Source organism: Chaetura pelagica, unplaced genomic scaffold, assembly GCF_000747805.2.
Source record: "Chaetura pelagica isolate M959 unplaced genomic scaffold, ChaPel_1.0 scaffold235, whole genome shotgun sequence".
Classification (NCBI taxonomy): Eukaryota; Metazoa; Chordata; class Aves; order Apodiformes; family Apodidae; genus Chaetura; species Chaetura pelagica.
In genome coordinates this window covers 2,147,209-2,161,152 of record NW_009953215.1, presented here as the reverse complement: position 1 = coordinate 2,161,152, position 13,944 = coordinate 2,147,209, and the positions used below count along the sequence as shown (strand labels likewise).

The 13,944-nt window shown below is 37.4% G+C and overlaps 1 protein-coding gene across 1 annotated transcript; it reads right to left on the bottom strand.

Annotated features, from left to right (window-relative positions):
- Positions 1-867: 867 nt before the first annotated feature.
- GNG4 (guanine nucleotide binding protein (G protein), gamma 4) lies at positions 868-7,300 on the bottom strand. Its single transcript, XM_009997589.1, has 2 exons — positions 7,205-7,300; positions 868-996 (listed from the first exon to the last, which is right to left on the bottom strand). The coding sequence occupies exons 1-2, from the start codon at positions 7,298-7,300 to the stop codon at positions 868-870; spliced, it is 225 nt and encodes a 74-aa protein (XP_009995891.1).
- Between the last annotated feature and the right edge of the window lie 6,644 nt (positions 7,301-13,944).

Sequence of the window (13,944 nt, the reverse complement as noted above, 5' to 3'; positions counted from 1 at the left end):
TGTCTCACTGCACATTCTAGAACATTCCTTTACTACCATTACTCTCCATCCCTGTAAACTCTTGCTCTCATGGGCAAAAGCCCTTGGAGAGCTGATTAGAAAATGCACCCCTGCCCTGTACTCATCAGGGAAATTTACATCCTCCACTAAGACACTCAGGAACAGTCAATATATTTCAGTTCAGTTTACTTTCTAAAAGAATTTAAATCATTGTCATTCAAAATAAGATACAAGCAGCCATGGTTTTCTGCAGTTTTATTGATGCAGTCCTAGTGTGCAACTATACATCTTCATTTGGCTTGTAGTTACAGTGTTGCTTTATTAAGATTGTTTTTGTAGTCAAGTTTATTACAGTCTTCACAAAACATTTATAAACACCACTTACTGCATAAGACTGATTGTTCCAAACAAATCACTGGGATTTTTTCTCTAAACAGTACTACTTAAGGGAAGGTCACACTACTCTTTTTAGGTATAAATTTGTAAAGGTAAATTAATTAAATTCACCTTCCAAAGAAAATAAGAATGCTAAGAATAGCTTCAAGAATTGATATGACTCATTTAGGTCTATGACTGGCAATAGTATCTACAATTTGATACTGTACTCAATACTCTCATTGAGACCAAAAGAGTTTTAAAGAATGGAAATTAAACCTGTACATTGGTCTGAAAGATAAGGATTACCTTGAGTGTTTTAGGATTTTTTTTATTATTATTTTTATTATTTAGCAGAAAATGCTCTACCTTCTAAAAATACTGTAGTTACAGGCTAAGTATTGACATCTGAAGAAAAAAATGCAGAAAACTAAAAAGCATGCAACATTGATATCAAATCTTAGCAGAAGACATTTTTAATTGAAAACTGATTCAAAGAATAGTACAAAAGAGTTTCTTCTCCCTAAAGGGATTTTCAGATGCAGGCACTGGAATAATAAGGGGATCTTCTGCAATATGAGCATCACAATATGCCAATAAATCTGCTGCAGCCTTGGATACCTAATAGAAGAGAAGAGAGAACTACTGTAACAATTCTGAACCAATTGCATTGCATTAGTATTCTTCGTATAACATGATAATGGAGGCTATCATAAAACAGGAGCAGATTGGTTTATCCTTTAAATTACTAGAGACCACAACTCTGAATTTGCTCTTACTAGGCCTAGTAATCCCTGTATACATTTTATCTAATATAGTGACATGAGATGGTATCAACTCATACAAGGTTCAGCTGCTCCTCTCCATCACAAAGAAGGTCAGGAGCATATACTCATTAAAACATGTATATGCTAATGGCCCATAAGTAATATGGATTCTTCTTGAAGTGTGTTTCTGTAGAGGCCACCTGCTTCAGCTCTTATTCCCAGCCACTGGTTGTAAGGTGCTCCTCTTGGTGCAAAACAAAGAGTTCTATAAGCACATGACCATGAGATTAAAAAGAAATAATAATAAATCAGGACCAAAACTTGATCATCATGTGTCATAGCTCTCATTTAAGCTAAATACCTTTCAATGAAGTTAGACTAACATATTCTGCCTAATAAGTTATTATAAATAATGTTTATCAATAGCTTTTATTTAAATGTTAGCATTACCTTAATATTTTTATACTTCTAAAAAGAACAATTCTAAAGTCTCCAAATTCAGAATGTTTATTTATGCCTACTGAAAAGTCCTACAGAAATGTAACGGTGTTGGCATACGGGATATTTTGAATGCAATTAAAAATCATAGATCCACAGAATGGTTTGAGTTGGAAGGGACCTTACGGTCCTAGATTCAGCTCCCCTGCATGGGCAGGGGCACCCCCTGCTAGATCAGGTTGCTCAGAGCCCCACCTAACGTGCCCATGAATACTTCCAGGGGTGGGGTTTCCACAACTTCACTTGGCAAACTTTGTAAACTTTGCAGCTTTCTGCCAGAAGAATATTGGTGACATTAGGCCACTGTAACTCATTTATCTTTTCAAGAATTTAGAATGTATATACAAAATATTTTTGTTCTGCTCAGTTAGCAAGATATTTACAACTGTCTTTATCTCTTTACTTTAATTGTGTTGCCAATATTATAACAGAGTTGAGCAAATGAAATAGGAAGTCTTTACAAATAAGCCTTTTCTCTGAGCATCACGACAGCTTCTCCTGAGTCAAACACTGAGATGAAAGTATATACTAGCATAGAATGCATCCACTGAAGAGGAAGTTAAAATGTTTCTAGAACGTTAGGAGTGTAACACCACAGCATATTTGAGACACATTTTCAAGTAACAATAATCACCAGCATGTTCTTTATTTTTTAAACATTACAGGTTTTCACCTTTCTATTGTCCTTCAAGCTTAGCTGTATGTCTGAAAATAAGGCAGTTCTACTTTCTAATTAATTTATTAGCTGGTCCTGAACTCCTGAATTCAAACAGAGCAAGTCAAGCTGAGAGCCACAGGTGCCCATAAAAAGCTCAAGGGCATTTTCACTGCTACGTCATAATAAACGTTTCTGCCATAAAACCTAAGGGAGAGCTAGTCTAATTCCCCAAGTCCCAGAGACAGGGTTTATTAAAGATGTCCAGCACATTTAATTTTCAATTATTATGTTAATGAATAAGTTACTTTATTAATGAAACTAACAATCTTTTTAAGTAGCCTGACTCTACAGCAGCAAAGAACAAACAATCAACTTCAACAAACAAACCTTTCTGTAACTATCTTTTTTTGGTTCATTGTATGGATAAGCAACATCAGTCCCAGTTTATTGCTTTTTGTTTCACGGAAGAGAAGTACATTTCCAACAATCATTCTTAAAAGGGATTAACCCAGTAATATAATTTTGTAACTGTTTCTCTACATATTACTGTGCTTTGACATTATATAACCAAAAAAAGAATTTTCACTAGCAAAGACACAACATAAATTTTTGCATCTAACTTGTCCTCTAATGCTGGTAGGAGAAGCAGAGCAAGCATTTTCCTCAACATCATATTGTTTAAATCACAAAAAAAATTGTTTCTAGACAAACCATAGTGCATAGTATGATTTAGTTGAAAACAAACTTGCAACAGGAACTAGGGAATATGATCACATTTCAGCACATTGTCACAAACTAAAGCTGTACAAGGCCATGTATTTTCATCCTTTAAAAAACAAAAGATTTTGGGAGAAGAAAGCCTCCCATTGGGATTACAGTAGTTATATAAAACAGAATTATGGCCATTTCTTCACTTAAACTGGAGCACCTCAGGCGTGCACAGGGGAATGATGACCATTTACTAAAGGGAGTTAAGGTAGCTGGAACAATGAAAACATTGGTTCCTGGGTTTGTGAGCGCTGTTGGCAAAATCAGAACTGCGGGCAAAATACAATGTTGCCTCCAGCAAGTTTCCTGCTCAGTGTTATTATTCAGAACTACAGCGGCGGAAGACCTCTGCATTGAGCACCACATTAGGGCTGCAGCAGAGAGGCCTGCTTTGGTAGATGTCAGCATGCAGAGGTTGCCTAATGGCCAACACTGTGGTCTGCTACTCTAGCAAATAATGTGCTGATCAGCCTATTTGTGTCACAGAGGAAGACAAATGAAAGCCACTCTCACAGTTTTTACTCACCTTTAGGTTTGTTTGTTGCTGAATGCTGCTGGACAGTTTCAGAATAGCTTTTATCAAGAATTAAAATAAATGCATGTAATTTGAATATCCCAATGAAGCTAACTCATTTATCATTTCAGCTCTCCTACGCAATACAGCTTGGTCTGCAGATTCAAAGTAATTTATGCATATTGCACCAGTGGCTAAAGAAAAAACATCAGGCTCCAGTTTGATTGATGAATTCTAACAGAAAGTTAACATTTCAATTTTTTAAATATTTTAAAGTGCATGGATAGAAGGGATGGAGTATATAGGTATCACTCTGATCTCATGTTTTATGCAATTATTTTTATTCTGTGCAGTGACAAATACATCAGGTTGTCAAATTACCAAAAGGAAAAAAAAAACAAACAACAAAAACACTCAACACTGATGCTTTAAAGAATAGTCTCAGGAGGACTGTGGAATTTTACCACTATATTTCAGAATAACAAAGGTCATAAAACAGCCAAAGTTAGAACACAACCCTGTTAGCTGCACTAATAATTATAAGCTTCAATGACAGGGCAAAATGCTGCAATTACCTTGTCATCTGTCTTGTCATGGATTGTGACTAATTACAATCCTTGCTACAACACCCACTCTGCTTATCCTTTCCATCTAAAACAAAGAGATTCACACACATTTATTGGCAATCCTACCACTTATATCCTAACACTACTCAGAACCAGTTAGGAATATTTTCTACCTTCTTAAGAAAAAAGTAAATGGAATCATAACTGATACATCAAGATTCTTAAATGTCAGAGCACTCCTTGCTTTTCTGCTTAAAAAGATTAAACAGTGCTTTATTCTGGGAACAACCAGGATAAAGCACCAATATTATCTCTGCTTTCTTAACTTTACTGTTAGCACCTTTGGAAGACAAATTATTTTACCAGTCATGGGGCCATTGTTTGTCTTATTTAATTTGATGTTTCCTTGCTTGGAATCTGCACCTCCTGCTTTCTGCTTAAGTCTCCATTATAACTCTAAGCATTCTTTCTGTATGGTAGTAAGGAAGGTTCTATTTACATTTCTTCTGGGATTTTTACGGTTTACAAAAACCCGCCACTGTAATACTCCTTCCAGTTACCAATCAAGACACCAGTAACTTCATCCTCTCCTTTTAAGTTGTCCCATTTATTTCACACCTGAAGAGTGAGTTGTCTTTGTGGAACCTCAAAACACTGCACTGCTTGCTGCTCTGAGGACCTAATTTTTAAATCAGTTGAAAAATCCAGAACACAGAGGGGAACGTGCAACTATCAACATACTTCTAACTACAAGATTTTAATTGAGCAGACCCAACTCTTGCTGGTTACAGCAGCTACTGTGCATGGAAAAATGAAGTGTCTCTGTAGTAGAAAAATAAGCTGCAACTTTTGACTTCCCTTGTCAATAACATAGGCACCTTTTAATGGTAACAATGTGGTCTTGTCTATTATGGGAATAACCACTTGGCTGTAGCTACTTGCAAAAGAGTGTTTAATTAAATTATTTGGAAAGCACTGATCTTTTGTTAAATGTCTAATTAGTTTAAGCAGATGCAAAGCACAAAAAAAAAAAAGGAAATAAGTTAATTTCTCTGCCTCTACAGTTCAGATCCCAGAACTCAGTATCTCCTGTGGAAACCACTGATAAGTCTCTTGGTAAAATCTGGCTGTTCTGAAACAAACACTTTACTGATTCAAAATTAAAAGGCAAAGCAGATCTTGAGGGAATAAAAAGCCAACCAACCTCTTCCCACAGTCCCTCATATACTTGTTCAAAGAAATTCTAGAAATTGAGACAAACATTTTACAAATTGTATTTGGTTTATGTTAGTATAGGAACCTCCAGAACACTGAAACACATCAGATTTTCTTTGGTGCCTTTTTGGTCCGATGCTGTTTTAAAACATAAAAATAAACACACTTTCAAACTATCTGGTTCTTATGTCTGCCACACTTGCTAATAACTATATTCTTTTTAATTTAAACTAACTGTAAAACTAACCTGTGTCTTTCTTCCTTATGTAATTAAGAACATCATACATCTAACTAATTAAGCTATCTGCATAACTGAGCTAATAATGTGGTATATGAAAGTTATCACTGATTATATAAAACCATGTTTGAAACTACTGAGTGTCAACACTTTCAAATTCCAGTAAACTGGGTCATATTTTTCCAACCCTTTCCTCTGTCGCTAATACACACCCATTCCTTCTTGTCAGTTCTGTTGTTCCTGCAGCTGCAATATAACATGAATCAGGGGACTCACTCACTGAGCACTGAAAAGGCTGACTTTCCCTTACAGAAGGAAATAGAAATACCTGTCACTGTAAACAGGCATCTGTTCATGTATACGTGATGAATTTGTCACGGCACTCTACAACACAGAAACTACAGTTTTGCAAATTCTATGGGCTTAAGACACAGCTAAATAGTGCAACAAAATGGAACAACCAAAATTTATATTTTCATAAAAACAAGACTGACTATGCATGTGAATTACACTAGTATTTCTGATTTATAAATACTGTCTTTCTAAATAGAGTTTATAGTCTGATATGATTTTAAAATCATAGTTATATACTATTGCCCCCGTGCTGACTACAAGCAGAATTTCCGCACACACGATGGATGGACAAACAGATCAAGTTAAGACTACATGAAGAATTTAATGTACAATCTTTCTAAACTGTCTTACGGAGTTTGTAACCTTAGTTACAAACAGTTACAATTCACAAAAACTCATTTACAGTTGTTTGCAGAAAAAACATTATTTAAAAACATTAAAAAACTTACAGACATTTTTTCAGTCTTTCCATAACTAAACTCTTCTTACTTGCAAAGGCTGAATTTTTGATCCAAATAATTATTTCCTATTTTCAGAGGCAGTTACGAGAGCAAAAGAGATGCGCATTGCTTTCTTAAAACTTGGTGACATCATTAGCTTTCAGGTGCTTGATTTATTCACAACATTTTAGCCTAGTTGACAGCCGAATGACAGAGAAGAACAATCCACAGGCTTTTCTGATTAAAAATGTTGAGAACCTCTGTTTAATATTGCCTTTACTTAAAATATTTAATCGACAGGCATGATAAAACCAAATCTTCACATACAATAGGCTATCAGTTGTGAAAAATCATAACGGAACCTTGCAATCATACATATTTTTTGTATTAACACCTGTGCTAAAACAATACAAAGCAAAGCAATTCAACTTGTCTCATTGTTATTAAAAATTATTGCAATATCATAAAAACTTACTCCAATTCTTAAAGGAGAAGAATAGAGAAACCTGACCTATGCTTATTTTCAGCTATAGGTGACCTGTATATCTGCCAGCTAATTTCAAACATTTCACAAAATACCACTTTTGACAGATGTAGAAGGCACTCATGTAGAAGCAGACTAGAAGCCAGTCTTTGGAAATTGCTTCACTAGAACCAAGCAGTTAGTACGTAACTAAATCACAGTACTGAATATAGCTCAACACAGATTTTTTTTTATTTCAGCTCATTGAGTCCTTCTACAATATTAAAGGGAGGCTGTGCTACAAACTAGAGAGCGAATTCAAAATATCAACAATAAGTCTAAGTTTACCTTCATCCTATCCATGTATGCTTCCATTTTTAATTGCTCCACAGCTTTCCTGGCTTGAGATATATTGGCTGTACTGTTTGACACTAGTTCCTTCATTTTGTTTTTCCTAGAAGAGACAAAGTTGAGACAATTTAAAAGTACAGCTAACAAATACAGAACTAGGGTGGTTACCTGAAATCAAACCAACCCTTGCCCATCACATTGACACTGACAGGCTGTAGGTCACAAATACATACCAGACACCATTTATTTCTGTGATCTTGTTCAACAGCACTGTAATGCCTTATGGATTCGCATTCCCCACGGCCAGTATTCAATGAGAATGCATGGCCATCGTTTCAGTGTAGAAATGGTTGCCTTGGTTCAGACTGCTGCTGCGGAACAGCTGTTCACAAACAGACCTTGCAGCCATTACACAGTTTAGCTCCATACCCCAGCTACACCTAGTAACATGAAAACAATTTCAGAAATGTGCACAATGGAAATTAATGCCACACTGTTCTCCCCAAGCATCAGAAATAAGAGAAATTTTAAGTCAGAGAGAGTAAAAATTCTGACTGTAGATTTAAGGAGTTGAGAAATGGGGCAACAGATTAAGAAGAAATAATACAGTGGCTTCCAACTTTTTTCTTGCACATCCCCACTGAAGTCTAAAGATGACTAAAACCCAATTCTGTATACTGTATACTATACAGCATAAAAGCACATTCTCTTTTAAGGTAACTGCAACTTTTGGGAAGGAACATCTAATTAAAGCATATCAGCATTTGGTTTTCTTGCATTGCCACTCCTCAAGAACTTGAGGGTAACTGAACTTGTTATCATGCAGCCCTCAAGCACTGTTACGAGAGTAGTCAAGATGACTAGATTTGAACTTTGAATAAACTTGCAACATACATACTATAGGTGGGCTGCATCTTAGGAGACCTTGTTCTGACACCATTATGCAGCACTGGTCCTGCACAAGTAACAGCTCCTATTTTAAGTCATTGGAGGTTGGGCTAAGTCCACACGGAAAGAGGTAAGTTAGGATACAGATGACCTAGACAGGTCCTGGACTTGTTATACTGCCAAGTAAGACTAGGCGCTGAGATTCAATCAGCCAAAGCACTTGCTTACAATCCTGTGTATTTGGTAAACCACAAGTGCCTCCTGAAGCAAGATTAGTCTAGCACCGAGTGTTAGAAACCAATATAGGCCATTCAAAGGACACAGGATGTGAGAAAGAGATGGGGGACAGGAAAAAATGCCCAAGGAGGCATTTTGTATTGCTGCCAAAACAGTTTTAGGAACACGTCTTTCAAAATGTATAAGAAATAAATGCCTAGAACTACACAAACTTCCCTTCTTGAACCTCCTCAACAGCTTACTTGATCCCATAAGATACAAACAATAAATCAAGTAGGACACAGGAAATGCTCTTGTAAAAAAATTGCATATACAATGTCTAAAGCATGTTAAAGTCAATAGAAGCACATAATCCAGAGCACCAAAAGAATGGAGAATTAACTTTTTAACTGCTTTGATTTTGCAAAACACAGATGTTCAAAGACATGGCAAAGATAGCTGTTTCTTCTCTTTTCTAAAATTAATAACCTGTGCTATAAAATGGGATGGTGGAATACAAATACAACGGTGAAACGTGCTCAGCACTAATTTTAACAAGTAAACCTATCTTTTTCAGCACTTGTGTAAGTCTAGGTAGGGGAGGGAAATGCTACCTGAAAATATATTATTTGTCCCAAATAAAACATGAGGAGCTTTAACATATGCCAAGACAAAGAAAAGGTTTCTGTACATGTGTGTAATTTGAACATAACATCAAGTTCCCCCTTGTATATACTCCAGACAAACTAAAATAAAGTCAGAACCCAGTAGGGTTTTTTTTGTTTTTTTTTTCTTTTTTTTGTTTTTCTTGGTCTTTTTTTCAGTCTTTCAACGCATATTCCTCACAAGGCATAGGATTAAAAACATGTGGAGGAACTAGCTTTGCATAAAATGTCATTCACAGTACAAAAGCCCACAACCAACCAACAGTCTCGAAACAACTTTCAGGTGTGTTTTGACTTGCAGTGGACAAGTGGAAAGGATACAAGACAACCACATGAGCAGGAGGTTCTAAATTACAGCTCATTTCTGGACTTTTTGTTGGACTCAATCCCCTAGTTTTTAATTCTTGACCTATCTATAAAGATAAAAATAAATGCATGTACCTTTATTTACAAAATAATGCCCCTACAAATATGCATCTTTTAAAATTTATTATCATCTCCACAGCTAGGCTTCTAATGATCACAGAGCCAAAAAAGTCAATGCTAAATGAAGTCACAGAGCCATTTCTTCATTTGCCACTGCTGAAGACCAGAGGGAAATTAGAAATTTATTTTTTTAATAACACATTTAAATTTAACTGACTTAAGCAGCTGAAATTTCATGAACAGTCCAGATAATTCCAGATCTCCCAAGTTTTCTGGAAATTCATTTACTCAATTTATAGAAGTTACAAACATTAGAGCTAGACAGTTTGAGCTGTCACCAGCTGCATCAAAGTTGGCAAGAACACCATTTCTAGTACTTTCAGCTAGTTAAGTATTTACTGAATAAGAGATTAAGACCATAATGGAATTTTGAAAAGGCTATTCAGCATAAAAATGCTTTAAAAAATCCAAACCATGTCTCCAAAACAATGCCACAAACATAACACATCTTTATCTATATTCTGAACCAGCAAATGGGGAAGTATTTAAAAATTAAAATGTTTATTCTCTGGTAAATTATTTCACAATACCAGAAAACAGAATAAGAGGCTTAACAAAAAGAACTTTTTTAAAAATATGGCACTAGGTGTTTCAGCCACTGGAGAGAATTTCCACTTATCCCAAATAAGAGGTATGTTTATACTCTGAAGCACAAACATTTGTTCTGTTCCAAATCCTGCTCCTACCCTGTCCTTTACATGCACTTAAATATTAACTACCGTATTTCTGGAAGTGCTTAGCATCCATTTAATTACCTACTTTCTGTTTTTCATACAGACAATTCCAGTTCCAGAGCTTTGCAAGACTTATTTCTTCTGTTTCACATTTCACTTACCAAGCTACATACACTTCTGCCTTCTCTTGGTCTCTGCAAATCCAGTATGTATTTGCACATGAGTTAAGGCCCTATTACATATGAAGTGATTTGACAATAAGAATTGTATTCACTTTCAAACCAGGCTGTGGTTTGATCCTCTTTGCAGACAAAACTTCGGCTGAGACCTGGTTCTGCTTTCCCTAGGACTTATGATATTCTTCAATAACCTTAAGCTTAATATTATTTCATGCAATAGTATTGTTACTTGGAAATAAAGCTCTGGTGAAAGAAAAATAAATTTTAATAAGAAGGGAGTCTACTACACACCCTCTCCCAGAATGAGCATCCCCTGGAATATGAAGAAGCACCTTCCTTCAAATACCTTCTTGTGGGATCTCTCTTGCCATTTCCTTTGACGTTGCAGCCTCACAAATGCCTCTGACCCTCTTTCCTATGACAGTCCTTTTAAACAGTCAAGTATTCTCAAGGCCTTTAGAATCCTGGGATGGCACCACGAGCTTTATATTTTATCTGGGGGGGCAGCCTACCGGATCATAGAATCATAGAATAGTTTGGGTTAGAAAGGAACTGTTCATCTAGTCCAACCTCCCTGCAGTAAGCAGTGACATTAACTGTATCAGGTTACTCAGAGTCCCATCCAGCCTGATCTTGAATGTTCCCAGGGATGGGGCATCTAACACCTCTCTGGGCAACCCATTTGAGCATTTCACCATCCTCACTGTATTTTTTTTTTTCCTTCTATCTATCCTCCTTTAGTTTAAAACTATTACCTTTGTCCTACCGCAACATGCCCTATTAAGAAGTGTGTTCCCATCTTTCTCATAAGCCCCCTTCAGGTACTGAAAGGGCACAGAAGGCTCCCTGGAGCCTTCTTTTCCACATGCTTAACAACCCCAACTCTTTGAGCCTTTCCTTATACGAGAGGTGCTCCAGCCCTCTGATCATTTCTGTGGCCCTCCTCTGGACTTGCTTGAACAGGTCCATGTCTTTCCTATGCTGGGGGCTCCAGAGCTGGATGTAGTACTCCAGGTGGGGTCTCATGAGAATGGTGTAGAGGGGGAGAATCACCTCCCTCAACCTGCTGGCCACACCTTCTGATGCTCAAAATGAATAACTTCTCCCTATCTTTTAAATTACCCAAAAAGCCTTGAACCAGAAATAACTCATCTGTGTTCACTGGTGCTCATTCCTGGTTGTTTTTCCGGCAGCCCCCTATTAAGTTAGATCGATAAACACATGCACAGGTCCTGATAATCACTGTAGTTACAGTAACTATCTTAGTGACTAGGCTACGTGCAGTCTACATGTTACTGATGTATGCCAGAGGACCTAGATAATGTAGGAGCTCATTTACCCAGTATATTTTTATGCAGCCCACTGAGGTCATTAATCTAGTCTCTGTGACTCTTTTCTTTAAGGGAAGGACTGATCACATTAACAAAGAACAGTGACAGTAGCTAGGTGGCCTTTTTCAGCCAAGTAGTTTCTGCTGACGGGCACACCACACTAGCTAGCCAATTCCTAAAGCATTGCCCCTGAAAGCTGTATAGCTACTGCCTCCCAGCCAGCTGAATTTTCTGGGGTTTTGGGGTTTTTTTCATCCTTTTTCTGGGTGCAGTTAACTCATTTGTGCCAAAGATCTTAATCTCCAGAGCTCATAAAAAATGCTTGTGAAGAGCAACTTTTCTTTATTTGTCTTTAGAACAGATTAGATTGTATCCAACAGCACTTCAAGAGCAAACTCATGATAACCAGGAAGTTGCATAAGTATTTGCAGGTACAGCTTAACCTTAAATAGAGGTAAGGTGTGCAACCTACATTTACAAAACTTTATAAATACTTGTTAGCAGAAGAAGTCAGAAAATTTTAGTACACATAGAAGCAAAATATAACTTTCAACTCTTCAGTACAGATTTCTACAAGCAACAGGGATGAAAAGCTGCACTGCAAATTTTTCCCCCTCCACTTCCAAGTACAACCTTAAAATGCCGTATCAAAAGAGTGACCTGCAGAATTCAATCTAAAAAGTCCTAAGCCAAATTGTTGCCTATTTTCTTTCACCAATCTAAAGTGATAAACCTGAAATTACTAGACTAGAGAAGCTGGGCTCATGACTCTGAAGTACACCTTCTGCACTAGTTCTGTACTTCTTGGGTCATGTAGTGCAATGAAAAAGTTAACCCAATCACGCAGCTAAGTCCCAGTAACATTAGTGGAAATCATCCCTGAAGAACAACCTGCAAATCACATTCTAAATTACAGAAAGTTCCCCATATTTCATTATCCACTTACAAACACATCAGGAATATAAGCAGCAAAATGTGCAGCCTCACAGCTGGTTGATGCCAAACTAACATATCAAAGGAATTTCAGAGGAAGGTAAAAAGAAAAAAAAATAATAATAAAAAAAAATTCTACAGATACTACTTAGGTGAAAGAAACTCAAAGAATACCCTTGCTCTAAAAGCACTGTGCTAGTATCTCTGTCCACACAACACAGGTAATCTCCCAATCATCTGCAGGGCACGAAGGAAACAACTGCCCCTGCTATTTCAGTTCTTACTTCAAGATTACCACATCAGATGTAGCTCTAAACAGAGAGGAAGACTAAGGAATCCTTTGCTTTCTCTAGCCCACGGCTGCATAAAGAATAACAGAAAATTACTACAATTTTATACTCCAACCACCAAGAAGCAGCTTAGTAGCACAAGCAGAAATGGTCAGAATAAAGGCAAGACTACTATTCACAACAAGGAGAGAATATAGTTTTCATTCCATAAATATGGTGACTTCAAATGTAACTGCTAACCATGTAACACAAAACAGCCAAACTTCCAACAGCTCAGTTTTCATCTCATGCTATACCCAGACCAACTGTCAAGTTACAAAAATTCTTGCCACCATGCCCAATCTTTTATCCAAAAATATCCGGCTTCTCAACATTTAAAAATCTAAGGAAACAATTGCTGAATCCATTTGTATTTCACAAAGACAATCTTTTTATGCAATATGTTTATAATCAGGCATACATGTTCAGTCCAGTAAGCTGACAGAGATCCAGAAATTCTGAGACAGAAAGAGGATTCCTACCTTTTATTTTACCTCTTCGGCTAACTTTAACAGATACTTGTGACACGTTAAAGAAATATATGGGGAAGTTTTTTCCACTTAAATACTGTTTAAAAATTATTTTAATTTAATTGTAACATATTAAGTAGAGAAAACGCCCCCTGAGAAGCCTGGCACTTCACTGTCTTTAAGGACAGGAACGTTTTTCAAGTCGTTACTCCGAGTTTTCTGTCTCGCTGCGCTACTCAGCCGCTTTGCTGCGCGGCAGCTCACAGCACCGCACGTTAATAACTACGGCCAGCAGCAGCTGGGCACCAGGGCGAACCAGGCAGCAGGAAAAGGAGCCCCTTCCTGGCGTCCCCCCCAGCCAGCTGCAGGAACGCCTGCAGGAACACCTGGGACACCTCCTCACCCCCCGCGCCAAGGGGTACCTGGGCTCAAGGCAGCTTTTCCGGAGAAGAACAATCTCCCCTGAAGACGACAACAAGGAATCCCAGAGCACGCACCTGACTTTTGCGGATAACCGCTTTTGCCGGCGTTTACCGGCAGCGGCCGGGACCAACCGGGCTGCCGGG

Bases quoted from the DNA above. Each gene is read 5' to 3' on its own strand.
- GNG4 (XM_009997589.1), bottom strand. From the start codon at position 7,300: ATGAAGGAACTAGTGTCAAACAGTACAGCCAATATATCTCAAGCCAGG. The intron at 997-7,204 runs GTAAACTTAGAC...CTCTTCTATTAG, and splicing joins CATACATGGATAGGATGAAG to GTATCCAAGGCTGCAGCAGA.